Source organism: Kogia breviceps, chromosome 14 (genome assembly GCF_026419965.1).
Source record: "Kogia breviceps isolate mKogBre1 chromosome 14, mKogBre1 haplotype 1, whole genome shotgun sequence".
Lineage (NCBI taxonomy): Eukaryota > Metazoa > Chordata > Mammalia > Artiodactyla > Physeteridae > Kogia > Kogia breviceps.
The window spans coordinates 3438204-3454026 of NC_081323.1; the positions used below are offsets into that span (position 1 = coordinate 3438204).

The window sequence follows — 15823 nt, forward strand, 5'->3', positions numbered from 1 at the left end:
TAAAATGGCAGTACTAAGTCCTCATCTCTCAATAAACACTCTAAATATAAATGGATTGAAATCACCAATCAAAAGGCACAGAGCGGCTACCTGGATAAAAAACAAGACCCAACTATGTGCTGCTTCCAGGAGACCCACATCAGCTCTAGGCTCAAAGAGAGGGTATGGAAGATGATACTACAAGCAAATAGCAGCTGAAAAGAAAGTGGATGTAGCCATACTTATATAAGACAAAATAGACTTCAAGCCAAAAAAGGTAACAAGAGACAAAGATGGACATTATATAATGATAAAGCGGACAATTCATCAAGAAGACATAACAGTTATTAACATACATGCACCTAACACAGTAGCACCAAAATATATAAAGCAATTATTAACAGGACTAAAGGAAGAAACTGACAACAACAACACAATAATAGTTAACCCCATACTTACATCTATGTAAGTATGATCAACTGATCATCCAGACAGAAAGTCAATAAGCAAACAGTGGCCTTAAATGAAACATTAGACCAGATGGATTTTATAAACTTGTACAGAACATTTCATCCAAATGCAGTAGAATACACATTCTTCTCAAGTGCAGATGAAACATTCTCAAGGACAGACCATGTATTGGGACACAAAACAAAGCTCAGTAAATTTAAGAAGACTGAAATCATAGCAAACATCTCTTCCGAACACAACAGTATGAAACTAAAACTCAACTACAAGAAGAAAACTGGAAAAATCACAAATATGTGGAGACTGAACAACATGCTACTGAACAACTACTGGGTCAAAAAAAATTAAAATTACCTAAAGACAACTGAAAATATGGCATACTGAAATCTATGGGATGCAGCAAAAGTGGTACTAAGAGAGAAGTTTAAGGCAATACAGGCCTACCTCAAGAAACATGGAAAAATCTCAAACAAACAATCTAATCTTGCACCTAAAGGAACTAGAAAAAGAAGAACAAAGCCCAAAGTCAGTAGAAGGAAGGAAATAATAAAAATCAGAACAGAAAATTTAAAAATAAAATAGAGACCAAAAAGACAGAAAAGATCAATGAAACTAAGAGTTGGCTCTTTGAAAAGATAACTTGACAAACCTTTGGAAAGAATCACTAAGAAAAAAGAAGACTGATAAATAAACTCAGAAATGAAAGAGGAGAAATAACAGTGAAAGTCACAGAAATGCAAAGGATTACAAGGATTATAAGAGAAAAGCTGTACTCCCAACAAACTGGGCAACCTAGAAGAAATGAACAAATTCTTAGAATCATACAAACTTCCAAGACTGAATCATGAAGAAATAGAAAATCTGAAAAGACTGATCACTAGTAAGAAGATTGAAAGAGTAATAAAAAAAAAAAAAACTTCTCCAAAAACAAAACTCCAGGGCCAGACAGCTTCACAGGTGAATCTTACCAAACATTCAAAGATTTAATATTTATCCTTCTCAAACTCATCCAAAAAGCTGAAGAAAATGGAACACTTTCTAACTCATTTTAAGAAGCCAGCATCATCCTGATACCAAAACCAAAGACAACACACAAAAAGAAAATTACAGGCCAATATTTCTGATGAACATAAACGCAAAAATCCTCAACAAAATATTAGCAAACCGAACACGTGTGCTACCTTAAAAGGATCATACACCATGATCAAGTGGGGTTTACTCTAGGATGCAAGGATGGTTCAACATCCACAAATCAATCAATATGATACACCACACTAACAAAATGAAGGATAAAAATCATATGATCATCTCAGTATATGCAGAAAAAGCATATGACAAGATTCAACAGCGCTTTATGAGAAAAACTCTCAATAAAATGGGTATATGAGGAATGTGCCTCAACCTAATAAAGGCCACATATGACAAACAAACCCACAGCTAACATTATACTCAACAGTGGAAAACTGAAAGTTATCCCTCTAAGAACAGGAAGAAGACAAGGGTGCCCACTCTCACCACTCTTGTTCAATGTAGTACTGAAAGTCCTAGCCAGAGAAATTAGGCAAGAAAAAGAAATGAAAGACATCCAAATTGGAAAGGAAGAAGTAAAATTGTCACTGTCTGCAGACAACATAATTTTTATGTATAGAAAATCCCAAAGACTCCACCAAAAAACTACTCAAAATAATGATTACAGTAAAGTTGCAGGGTACAAAAACAATATATGAAAATCCACTGCATTCCTATAAACTAACAATAAGCTAGCATAAAGTAAAATTTACAATTCTATTTATAATTGGTACCAAAAAAGGAGTAATTTTAATCAAGAAGGTGAAAGACTCATACACAGAAAAATATAAGACATTGTTGAAATAAACTGAAGAAGATACAAAGAAACAGAAAGATACTCTGTGTCCTCATTGGATTAAAAGAATTAACATTGTTAAAAAGTCCACATTACCTAAAGCAATCTACAGAGTCAATGCAATCCCTATCAAAATCCCAAAGACATTTTTCACAGAAATAGAACAAAAAATTCTAAAATTTAGGGCTTCCCTGGTGGCACAGTGGTTGAGAGTCCGCCTGCCGACGCCGGGGACACAGGTTCATGCCCCAGTCTGAGAAGATCTCACATGCCGCGGAGCAGCTGGGCCCGTGAGCCATGGCCACTGAGCCTGCATGTCTGGAGCCTGTGCTCCGCAACGGGAGAGGCCACAACAGGGAGAGGCCCGAGTACCGCAAAAAAAAAAAAAAAAAAAAAAAAAAAAATTCTAAAATGTATATGGAAGCACAAAAGACCACAAATACGCAAAGCAATCCTGAGAGAAAACAACAAATCTTGAGGTATCACATGCCCTGATTTCGAACTGTATTACAAAAGCCATAGTAATCAAAACAGCATGGAATTAGCAGAAAAACAGATACATAGATCAAAAAAAGAACAGAATTGAGATCTTAGAAATAAACCCACATATATATGGACAAATAATTTACAACAAAAGAGCAAAGAACATACTACAGAGAAAGGACAGTATCTTCAATAAATGGTGCTGAGAAAACTGGATAGATAAGAAACTAGACCACTGTCTCACACCAAACACAAAAATTAACTCACAATGGATTAAAGGCTTGAATATAAGACCTGAAACCATAAAACTCCTAGAAGAAAACATAGGCAGGATGCTCATTTTACATCAGTCATAGCAATATCTTTCTATGTATGTCTCCTCAAGCAAAGGAAACAAAGCAAAAATAAACAAATAGGATTGCATCAAACTAAAAAAGCTTCTGCACAGCAAAGGAAGCCATCAACAAAACTAAAAGACAACCGAGCTGATGGGAGAAGATATTTGCAAATCATATATCCAATAAGGGGTTGATATCCAAAATATATGAAGAACTCATACAACTCAACAACTCCAAAACACAAAATCTGATTGAAAAGTGGGAAGATCTGAACAGACATTTTTCAAAAAAAGTCATACAGGTGGCCAACAGGCACATGAAAAGATGTTCAACATCACTAATTATTAGGGAAATGCAAATCAGAACTACAGTGAGATATCACTTCATGCCTGCTAGAATGGCTATTATCAGAAAAGCAAGAAATGACAAGGGTTGGAGAGGAAGTGGAGAAAAGGGAACACTTATACACAGTTGCTGAGAATGTAAGTTGGTGCAACCACTATGGAAAACAGTAAGGAGATTCCTCAAAAAAAAAAAAAAAGAATAGAATTACCATACAATCCAGCTATTCCACATCTGGTTATTTATCTGAAGAATACAAAAACACTGATTCAAAAGGATATATGCACTCCTATGTTCATCACAGTATGATTTACAATAGCCAAGAGATATGGAAACAACCTAACTGCCCATCAAGAGATGAGGGTATAAAGAAGTTGTGTACATATATACATACACACACACACAGACACACACACAACAGAATACTACTCAGTCATAAAAAAGATAAAATCCTGCCATTCACAACAGCATGAATGGACCTGTAGGATATTATACTAAATGAGACAAGTCTGACAGAGAAAGACAAACACCAAATGAAATCACTCATATATGCAATATAAAAAACAAATAAACAAATAAACCAAACCAAACCAAAATGTAGACACAGAGAACAGAGTAGTGGTTACCAGAGGGAAACAAGGGGGAAGGCAAAATGGACAAAGGGGGTCAATTGCATGATAACGGATAGAAACTCAATTTGGGGTGGTGAGCACACTGTAGTGTATGCATAAGTAAAAATATAGTGTTGTACACATGAAACTCATATAATGTTATAAACCAATGTTACCTCGATTTAAAAAAACACATCAGTAAACTTAGTAGAGAGGAACTTCTTCAACTTGATAAAGAATATCTACAAAAACAGAGAGCCAAAAACATCCTTAATGGTGAGAAACTCAAAGCGTTCCCACTAAGATCAGGAACAAAGCAAGATGTCTTTTCCATCATTCCTTTTCAATATAATACTGGAATAGAGGTAATGCAAAAAGAGAAGAAAAGGAAATAAAAGGTACACAGAGTGAGAAGACATAAAACTGTCTTTGTTTTCTGATGACACAATTATCTATGCAGAAAATCCAAAAGAATCAATGAAAAACTCCTGGAACTAATCACTGATTGTAGCAAGCTTGCAGGATACAAGGTTAATATACAAAAGTCAATTGCTTTCCATTATACCAACAATGAATAAGTGGAATTTGAAATTAAAAACGTAATGCCATTATATTAACCACCCCCAAAATGAAACAGTTATGTATAAATTCAACAAAATATATACAAGATCTATACAAAACTCTAATGAACAAAATCAAAGAAGAACCAAATAAATGGAGAGATATTCCATGTTCATGGACAGTAAGACCAAATACTGTCAAGGCGTCAGTTTTTCCTAATGTGATCTATAGGTTCAATGCAATCCCAATCCAAATCCCAACAAGGTATTTTGCGGATACTGGCAGACATTCTAAAGTTTATATGGACAGGCAAAAGACTAAGAATAGCCAATACAATATTGGAGAACAAAGTTGGAAGACTGACACTACTCGACTTAGTTTACACAGTGTGGTATTGGTGAAAGAATAGACAAATACATCAATAGAACAAAATAGTAAGTTCAGAAATAGACCCGCATGAATACAGTTAACTGATCTTTGACGAAGGAGCAAAAGCAGGACAAGGAAGCAATGATAATCTCTGCAGAAATGGTGCTGGAACAATTGGACATCAACATGCAAAAGAATAAAAATAAAAAATGAATCTAGACACAGAACTTTCACCTTTCACAAAAATTAACTCAAAATGGACCACAGACCGAAATGCAAAACACAACACTATAAAAGTTCTAGATCACCTAGGAGGAAACCTAAGTGACCTTATGTATGGTAATGACTTTTAGATACCAGACCAAAGGCACACTCCAAGGAAGAAACAATTGATAAGCTGGAGTTTATTAAGTTAAAACTTCTGTTCTCTTAAAGACAATGTTGAGAGTATAAGGAGAAGAGTCATGGACTGGGAATAAATATTTGCAAAAGACACAGCTGATAAAGGAATGTCACCCAAAATATACATAAAACTCAACAAAAAATTAAACACATCACCCAATTAAAAAATGGGCCAAAAACCTTAACGGACACCTCACCAAAGCAGATATACAGATGTTAAATCAACACACGAAAAGATGCACCATATCATGTGTCATTAGGAAAATGAAAATTAAAACAATAATGAGGTACCACTACAAACCTATAAGAGTGGCCAAAATCCAGAACACTGACAACACCAAATGCTGGCGAGGATTTGGAGCAACAGGAACTTTCATCGATTGTTGATGGGGATGCAAAATGGTGCGGTCATCTTGGAAGACTGTTCCGTGGTTTCTTACAAAACTCAACATACTCTTAACTTATGATCCAACCGTTTCACTTTGGTATTTACGCAAAGGAGTTGAAAACTTATACCCACACAAAAACCTGCACGTGGATGTTTCTAACAGCTTTAGTCATAGTTGCCAAAACTTAGAAACCACCAAGACTTCCTTCAGTAGGTGAAGGGATAAATAAACTGGGATACAGCCAGACAGTGGAATATTATCCTGCATTAAAAAGAAACAAGGGCGTGGGGGAGGAGAGAAACAGGTGAGGGAGATTAAGAGGCACAAACTTCCAGTTAAAAAATAAATGAGCCACGGGTAGGAAATGCACAGTGTGGGGAATATAGCCAATAATTATGTGATATCTTCGTATGGTGACAGATGGTAACTAGATTTATCATGGAGATCATTTTGAAGTGTACAGAAATATTGAATCACTATGTTGTACACCAAGAACTAATGTGGTGTTGTGGGTCAACTATACTTCAAAAACAAACTCATAGAGAAAGAGATCTGATTTGTGGTGACCAGAGGCGGGAGATGGAAGCAGGTGGCATTGGATGAAGGTGGTAAAGAGGTATAAACTGCCAGTTATAAGATAAATAAGTACGAGGGATGTAATGCACAACATGATAAATATAATTAACACTGATGTATGTTAGATATGAAAGTTTCACAAGGGTAAATCCTAAGAGTTCTTATCACAAGGAAAAAATATTTTTTCTATTTCTTTAATTTTGTATCTATATGAGATGATGGATGCTTATTCAACTTATTGTGGTATTTCAGGATGTATGTAAGTGAAAAACATTATGCTGTATACACCTTAAATTTACACAGCGTTATGTGTCATTTATATCTCAATAAAACTGGAAGAAAAAAGAAAAATAAGAAAAATAAGACAAAAAATCAAATATCATCTAGCCATGAAATGGCAAGGCAGAAAGAAACATAAATGTATATTATTAAGTGAAAGAAGCCAATCTGAAAAGACTACCTACTATATTATTCCAAATACGACCTTCTGGAAAAGACAAAACTATGGCGACAGTAAAAAGATCAGAGGTTGCCAGGGGTTGGGGGCAGGGAGGGCTGAACAGGCAGAGCACAGGAGATTTTCAGGGCAGCGGAGCTTCACCATATGATACTGTAAGGATGGATACGTCATCATGCATTTGTCCAAACCCACAGAACGTACGACACCAAGAATAAACTCTAACAAATTAGGGACTTTGGGTGACCGTGTGCCAGTGCAGCTTCATCAGTTGTAGCAAATGCACCATCTGGAGGGGATGTTGATAATGGAGGGTGCTGTGCAGGTACGGGGCAGGGGAATATTGGAAAAGTCTATATTTCTTCTTAATTTGCCGTGAACCTAAAATTGCTCTACAGAACAAAATCTTTTAAGAAAATCACCTTCGATGGACTTGAGGACGTCCCCAGTTACCTGGCGCTGACTACACACGCCCACAAAGGTACCGTGTGTGTGGACACGTATGCACGCAAGCCCGCGCGGAAGCGTAAACACACCACGCGAGGCACAAACACAACAGCCTGGAATGCATCTTTGTGTTGATCAAGACATCGTATGTGCCCTGCATGGCAATCCAAGGGCCAGGCCCAGACTAAAGCAAATACAGTTTTCACTCCAACTGGATCCAGCAGGACGGTCTTCTAGCTGATTCAGGGGCAGGGCTGCCTCGGATGGGACCTCCACCACCTCCAGAAATTAAACCCTGACGTAGCTACTACTAGAGAATTCAGGCTGGCAAGACGTTCGATAACAAACACTTCCCGGGCTGCTCACGCTGGATGAGACGCCACATGCAAAGGCCCCACCGACAGTGAGTTATGAGGATAAATAAATAAATACCAATGCAGTTTCTATGGTTAATAACCGACGAGGCTGCTGCCTGGGGCTCTTCTGCACCACAGAGATCTACAAATAACACACCAGCGCGACACCGGGAGCGGGGTTTGAACTCGAGAGAAGGAAATAAAAGCTGATCTTTGCCACTGTCCTACCAGGCCAAGCAGAATACTTGTATGGGCCTTTCCCACTATGAACCACTGTCCCCCAAAAGTAAGATTTATAGACTTTTCCCAGAACCAATATTGAATTTTTGTTTTCCTACAAGCATGTTGTCCCAGAGATGCGTAACTTTGGGGGAGTTGCAAACACACGTGAGAATATGATAAAGGAGAAGAATCCACTTTCTGCCCTGGATCTCAGGGGTTCAGGGACCCCGGATTGCGTACCGTGGCCTCAACTGCAGATGTCAGGGGTCAGTGTGGGGGCGTCGGGAATCCCCAGATCTGCCTCACTGCATGCAATGGGCCCAGCCCTCCTCAGGATGCTCTTAGGGTTGGATGTGAGCTCTTGACCTTGAGCCCCAGACAACGGTGCCCACAGAAGGCCCACAAGAGGGGTGGCTTTACCCGGGTTTGCAAACACATCCAGTGCAGTCCTTCCTGAGCACAGCCTGGCGGGATCCTGGGCATGTTAACAGCAGCAGAGTTTCTAGAATGAGTTCCACCCTCCCTCGTCCTGTCACCACAGTCAAACGCCAAGTTCAATTAAGGACGCCGGTTTGAGAAGACAAATAACAAGAGACTCAGGTTTGCCCCACGTCCTGGGAGAAGCCTCGGAGGTGGCGAAACGGCTGATCTGCCACGTGAAGCTACAGACACCATCCCCTTTCATCCCGACACCCCAGCATTCACTGACGTTTATTGTGTACATAGGGACTGGCAAAGTAGTCACTTGTTTATGCCTGCCGGCTTCCTGGAGGAAGCGGCGTTTTAAACCCCGTGGAGCCGCACACGCCTCCTGCGTGGCGAGCACGGGAGCCCTGTGGTCAGGGCGTGTCAGAAACAGGGAGGGTGCGTGGCTGGGTCCCAGGGGGTGTGGAGAGGAGACAAGCCCGGGAGACAGGGACAGGCCACGCAGGTCCTGGTGAGGTCACGGCATTAAACCCCTCTGAAGCCGCTGGAGGGATGTGAGCCAGGGGTGACGCTCCCTGGCGTCTGTCTGTGTGGAGGGGCTAGAACAGAGGTGATGGCGCAGGCAGGGAGCCTCGGGGGAGGCTGAGCGCAGCAGAGGAGGACCGGCCCCATGTCTTCAAGGAGGAGCCATTTGCGTGTCAGGTGCCAAGCCCGGAGAGTGGCAAGGTGGCCCCAGGCCACGGAAGGTCAGAGGCCCTGCTCACAGGGACGGGGAACAGTCTGGGTTTGGAGGCAAAGATCAAGAGCTCAGACCCAAAGATGTCAGGTCAGCCACACCTCCGAGGCCCCAGGGGGACGTGCTGAGTTAACAGGGCAACCCCCCCTTGGAGCTCGGGCCACGTGGGCCGGAGCTCCGGTCGGAGTGGCCGATGGCATTTAAAGCCACTCATGCAGTAGCTACTCACTGACTCCTACTTAGAACCAGGCACATGGGGACGAGGGGGCACCAGCCCACGTGGGACAGCAGTCAAACCCATACGTTAGGTAATCGGTAACAAACGCATAATGACAGACTTGTGGGGAGACAGACGACAGTCAGATAAGGACAAAAGTCAGGGTAAAATTGCAACTGTGTCAAAAGCTCTGAAGGAAGGTTCACAGTGCTGTCACCAGAGCAGGGGGGGAGAGGGTTTGACCCGATCAATGAGGGGTCGGGGGGCGAGGCAGGCGGGGACCCGCTCCCGCTCAGGCCGCAGGGACAGCGCCCCGGCTCCTTCCCACGGCAGGTCTCGTCCGAGGCACGTGGACTGGTCCCGCTGCTGAGGACCCGGGCATGGGGTTGGGGGTAAGAGGTCCCAGGGGCAACCTCGGCTCAACGAGAAAAGGAACATGCTGCGCCATCAGGGGTGACCGTGTTAGGTAGAACAGTGACCCCCAGAGACCGGTGCACCTGGAACCTGGGAATGTGACCTTATTTGGAAAAACAAGAGATGTAATTTGCTTTTGCAGATGTAGATGTCATTAAGGTAAGGATCTCAAAATGAGGAGATCATCCCAGATTACCTAGATGGGCCCTAAAACCAATGACGAGTGTCACTGGGGACACGCAAGAGCTGACGTGAGGACGGAGGCAGAGATCAGAGCCCTGTGCAGCCACAAGGCGAGGCCCCCCAGCAGCTGCAAGAGGCAGAAGGACCCTCGCCTAGAGCCCGAGGGAGTGCGGTCCAGCGAGCAGAAACCAGGGGTGCTCCAGACACCCCACAAGGCCAGGGCAGCACCACCACAGAGAACCGTCCAGGCCCCAATGTCACTGGCGCCGAGGTTGAGGGACCTGCTCCAGCCCGTAATCCCTGTCTACGCCAGCCATCCCCAGACGTGTCCCACGTCACCCCAGCCGGCAGGACGCTGACGGGTGTTTAAGGGAAAGGGTCCCAGGGCCAGATACGTTTGGGAAATATGACAAGCTTCATCCTTTTCTTAGGATGTCCAGGGCCCTATGGCTGTGAGTTTCTGCCACGAAGACCTCAGTTCGACTATCTATCAGCCTCTTCCAACCTCATGGGTGCTGTGTCACCCCGCGTGTACCGCAGCACGTGCTCCCGGAAGTGCTTCACTAGACCAGCGCGGAAAAGGCCCAGAGGTACGCAAGGTCATGGGAGGGGGTGACAGTCAAGGCCAGTGTCTAGCCCTGGGCTCCTGGTCTGTCCACCTGGTCACGATCGCCCCTGCCTGTATACACTTAGTACCAGGCAGCTCAGGTTCAATGCCAGCCCCTTCCCGACTCCACCAACACCAGACCAGGTCCCCAGTGGCTCCACCCAGAGCTCTGCCTGGGGCAGTGATGGTCGCCGTGAGATGCTTTCAGGAAGAATAACCCCTCACTTAGGAACAATAATCCTCCCCAAAGGCCTTATAGCCATGTCCACCCCTGACCCTCCTACAAGAGACAAAGCTCAGCACAGCCCACACCAGGACTGAGCACCCTTTTACCTTCATCACGAGGGGTCTACAATGCTCTTTCTCTGAGCCCCCAGATCTTCAAGGGTAAGACAGAGCAAATACTCTGACCTTTAGAACATGTTGTGAGGACAGACACAGACCTCCAAGGGCCTCGTGAACACGTGGTCCTGAACAAATAGATGCTGCCGGACTTAGAGTATCTCTGAGATGACCGCAGACATCAGCCCCTCTCTCTCCTTCCCTCCCTTCCACTTCCATCTCATCTCGCTTTCCTCGCTTACCATTTTCTGCTACATTTTCCAAATGCTGGCCATCCGAGTGCCACCGACCCCACCTCCTGCCGTGTCATCCCGAGCAGTGATGCCCAGTCACTTACTGAGCCACTTTTGTTGTTCCAATACACGTGAAAATGAATATGCAATTGGCAACATAGGACAAACTCACTCAGGTCCCTCCTAACTGTGCCCTGAGCCTGCCCGCAGGCAGCCTGCTCGTGCAACGAGGAGAGGGGGGTGTCTCTCTCCATCACTCCCCTGCCCCCTCTGTGCTGGCGGCAGAAGTGCCCCCTCGAAGGCGGGCTTGGGTGCGTGCCTCCGGTGGGAGGTTCCCACCCCGCGGGGTCCACCCTCCGCTCACCAGAGATGATGGAGTCATTCAGGGCCTCTTCGTCTTGATACAAAAGCAGGTCATCCTTGAGTTCGGAGTTCATGATCAAGTTCTCCTTGTTCTCCTCGGACTCCTTAGCCACGGTCCACTTGCCGTCCGAGGCTCCGTCAAAGCTCCAAGCCTCGTCCCACTCCTTGCCCCGCTCCACGCTGCACGTCCTCGACAGCCGCACGTCCACGCGCTTCTTCGGGGACCCCTTACTGTCCCTGCCTTGGAAACTGAACCAGAAAGGCAGTTCGCGTTAGACGTTCTCCAGCTTCACCTGGAAACCCTGCGAGGTCGACTTGAAGACTTATAATGGGCGCTGCAAAGATGACCCCCAAGTATGTGCAGCCGATACACAGGACAAGCAGCGCCAGAGGCACACACGGCTCTGAGTCCAAGGCAAATGGCTGCTTAGAACGTGCTGTTCTGAATGTCACAGACATGCATGTAACAAACCCCACCGAGACTTAGAGCAGCAAACACTCAGATCAAGGATTTTCTCAGAACCGAGCAGGGCATTTTATGTGTCCAATATTTCTGCCAAGCCACACATGTATTCCACTGTCCGCTTTGCCCTCTGATGACTCACTTATTATCCTCAGTCTATGAGGCGTATGAGACCAAGAATAAGAGTCAGCTTCCGAGCAGGCTTACTTGTGTTCTTGCCTGATGAAAACGGGAAGCCGTCGGGGTCCCAGGACAACGTAAGGGCTACCTCTCCCTCTCAATCCGCCCCCGGGATGCTCCCACCCAACCCTGGATCCCTGGATCCTCCGGGGGAAATGCAGGGACTTTGTGGCTGGTCCCTCGGTGCGCATCACCCACTTGACCCCTCCCGGAAAGGGGCAACTGGGAGCAGCTACAGACCCGCTGCCTAGCCCGGTGCAAAAGGAAAACACGAGCTCCTTGCTCAGAAGCTAGGCATTCCAAGACGGTGACAGCAGAGCACTGAGTCCAACCCGGAGCCCGCCCCCCGTAAGGCTGGCCGCAGATGGGGATGTGGGCACTCAGGTCCCGCTGCCAGCGGAGGGGCCTCACCTGTCCTGGCGGTGCTTGGTGGCCAGTGCCCTGTGCAGCTCCTCGATGACTCGGCTTGGGGGCAGCGGCCGGTGGACGGTGGTGAGATGTGGGGACCCCGTGGGTGTGGAAAGCTGGCCTCGGAGAGGAGGGTCAGTACTCTTCCCGCCAGAGCCTTGGAAGAGCGTGGCCTGGCCTGGGGCGTGAGAAGAACCAACAGGAAGGTCAGTCTTTGGGGGCAGGGAAGTGGGGCTTTGCTACAGCACAGGAGCCCGTGAGCAGAGAGGACACAGGGCTCCCGGCCCGGTGAGACCACTAGTACCAGATGCTACACCACATCCCTTCGCCCCCAAAGCCGGAGACGAGGTTTGCCCCTGACCAGTTCCACTCCATCCTCCATCCCTGAGCTGAGCCCACGGCAGTGCCCACAGGCCCGCTGCAAGGTCTCAGGCACCGAAAGCCTCCTTCCCTTTTCTCTACTACAAACTCCCGAAGCCACACCTGCTTTTGCGGAACGTGGAAGAACTCCCCAAGCTCTACAGGCATCTCTCATCCTGGGCCACCACCACGGCCCCCTCTGCTTCCCCACGTCACCCGTTCACGTGCGCCGCCAACCCTGCACCTCAGCAGAGGGGGCCTTCTGAGCACGGCTCTCCCATCCTCCTCGGGACGAGACGTGGCCTGATGACGGCAAGTCCCAGGGCCCCGAGGGCTGCCCGTTAAACATACTTTATATATGTTTTCCTCTTTTTTCTTTCTTGGAATTGAAGTGTAGTTGGTTTACAAAGTTGTGTTAGTCTCAGCTGCGCAGTAAAGCGATTCAGATAGATATAGATATGTATGTTTAATAGTTAAACATACTTTGATGTGTTTAAAATGTTGGCAACACTTTTTTTTTTTTTTTGTGGTATGCGGGCCTCTCACTGCTGTGTGCGGAGCACAGGCTCCGGACGCGCAGGCTCAGCGGTCATGGCTCACGGGCCCAGCCGCTCCGCGGCACGTGGGATCCTCCCGGACCGGGGCACGAACCCGTGTCCCCTGCATCGGCAGGCGGATTCTCAACCACTGCACCACCAGGGAAGCCCAACACATTTTTGAAACATCAAACACCACGCAGACCCAGCAAGGCAAGCCTGTGTGTGGGATCTGGGTGCAGGTGGCTGCCTGACCCCTGGGGGAGGGTGGGCTGAGGAAGCTCGTGGGCCGGGGGCCGCTGTGGCTATCTCAGCCGCGCGAGCGCCCGCGGCGGGTGGGGAGCGCTCGGCGTGTAGCCTCGGTCCCCTTGTGTCCCAGTTAAGCCCGGGTGAAGGGCCTTCCTCCTGCTCTGCTGCCACCTAGTGGCCACGTGCTGAAGCAACTCTTTCCCCCTAAAGGCAGCCTCAGCTGTAAGAGATCCAGGCCAAAGCTCGTAACCCTCCCCTGCTGTCCCCTCCCGCTCCTAATCCAGTCCCCGGACTCCTCGGTGAGCGGTCAGAAAAGGTCTCCAAAGTTCAGGAGCTCCCCGCCCCTGAGGGGCTGGGGGCAGTCAGACGAGCTGACCCAGGACTCAGGACACGGGGAGAGAGGAGGGCTCTCGGGAGACGAAACAGGCTGAGGTCTGATCCTGTCTAAGCGCAACGGGGACAGAGAGTCCCTGAACCAGTTACACAGGAGCCAGAAGAGAGTGGGGCGGACGGTGCCTTGCCCGGTGGATTTCCAACTGTCTCACGTTCCAATGGACGCAAAGGGGATTATCACACAGGCTGTAACAAGATGCAGATTATCTGCCTCAAAACTTCAGTCCGTGTGGCCACGTGACCCAAGGACTGAACACTCTGACTGATTCCCAGACATGGAGAAAGAGGCAGAAAGCAGACAAAGGGGTCAGATCATCTGACTGTTCCTTCCATCAGTTACCCACACCCACTGGGCACCTGCTGTATGCAGGCTCTGGGATCTAGGGGTGATGGCAGAGTTCCCTCAACTGGAAAGTGGGGACACGTTCCCTCCCAGAGGGGCTGGCGTCCTTGCGGTGCCTGGGGGTGGGCAGCTCCTGACAAGCGGTGAGTAGTCCTATGACAGGCGGTGGCCAAGGATTAGAGCAAAGCTGCTGAACTCCGCTCTCCACTCTCATCTTCATGACCCCGCCCTCAGGCGGCACGCAGGATTTACTCTTCAAAACAATCGCCTGTTTGTGAAAGGCCTGCTTCCCCACCCCCCCACCCCGAGACCTGCAGTGTCTCCTGTTTCCAGCCGGGACTGGACAAGAAATACGCAAACTTGAAAAGACAACGCCCCTACTTCCTGCGACCCTTCAGCCAGTGTGGCCAAAGCTACAGGAGGCGATGCCTTTGCGGGCCCCTGCTCAGCCGTGCTCCCCTCTCCGACCACCACCCTACAGTCCAGTGTGGATTCCCGGCTCTGCCTTGCTGGACGGAGCTCTCACGGAGATGAGCAGAGATCATGAGACAGACGGAGGAAGGGGAGGTGGGGAGCAGGAGGGAGGGAGAGAAAAGAGGGGATGAGAGGGAGGGAGAGGGGAGGTAAGGAGAAGGAGACAGAGAGACAGACACTGACTTAGAAGCAGGAAGAGAAGGACAGTCAGACACCTGAATATCCAGACAGAAAGACAAAGCCCCCATCCTGGGGGCTGTGGCTACGTCTCCCGCATTCACCTTCCGGAAGAAACCTGTGAGCTGCCCCACATGCGTCTGAGGGAGCCCGAGCTGCCTGCCCCTGACGACCAGGGCTCCCCCTTGCTAAGAGCCGCCCTCCGGTCTCCGAAGCTCTGCTCCCCTGGACCCGCCCGGAGCCCCAGAGCATCGCAGAAGCAAAGGGTGAGAGCCAGCCCACGGTGGGAGCCCAGTCGGGACGGGTCGGAGGCATGGATGGATGAACGGAAGGGAAAGGGAAGCGAGGTGGATGGGTGCGTGCACGGAGGCCCACCTGTGACGCTTCTCGTGGTTTTGGAGCCTGCCTTGGGCGGTGGGGTGGGCAGCAGCGGGGGGCTGGGGAGCTGGCCCACGGATCTCTCCAGGGGTCTGGGAGGACTGTCCAGGGAGTCGGACCCAGCTAAGGCTTGAGAGGGCTCGTCCGTGGTAGGTGGGAGGCTGCCAGCAGCACCTGCTTCTTCCTCTCTGGATGCTGACGACACCTTGGCTGGTTCAAGAGCAAAACAGAGAATTCACAAACCGCAGTTCCTCCGGCTGGGGTGGGTGTGAAGGCAGCAAGGGAGCTTTGGCTGGGTGGGCTTGTTATCACGGAGCCGGGCACAGAGGGGTCACCTCTCATACACATTTGACTCCCCGTGAGTTCTAGTAGCAACAGAAACATCAGAAGCAGAGAGGGGGAGGGGGGAGGGGGGAGGGAGGGAAATAACTTCAAGAGTGTGAGTGATTCTGTCCCTTTTCCCACTCAATAGGTAGC

General features: G+C 47.8%; 1 protein-coding gene across 6 annotated transcripts in view; it reads right to left on the reverse strand.

Moving 5' to 3' along the window:
- PHACTR3 (phosphatase and actin regulator 3) overlaps window positions 1-15823 on the reverse strand; it is a 229521-nt gene that overhangs the window by 57874 nt on the left and 155824 nt on the right. For all 6 annotated transcript variants that reach the window (XM_067012631.1, XM_059036857.2, XM_067012632.1 and 3 more), the window contains 3 exons: window positions 15344-15556; window positions 12440-12614; window positions 11387-11634 (listed from right to left, as the gene is read on the reverse strand). In XM_067012631.1, coding sequence (XP_066868732.1) covers window positions 11387-11634; window positions 12440-12614; window positions 15344-15556 — 636 coding nt within the window. The remainder of the gene's footprint in view (window positions 1-11386; window positions 11635-12439; window positions 12615-15343; window positions 15557-15823) is intronic.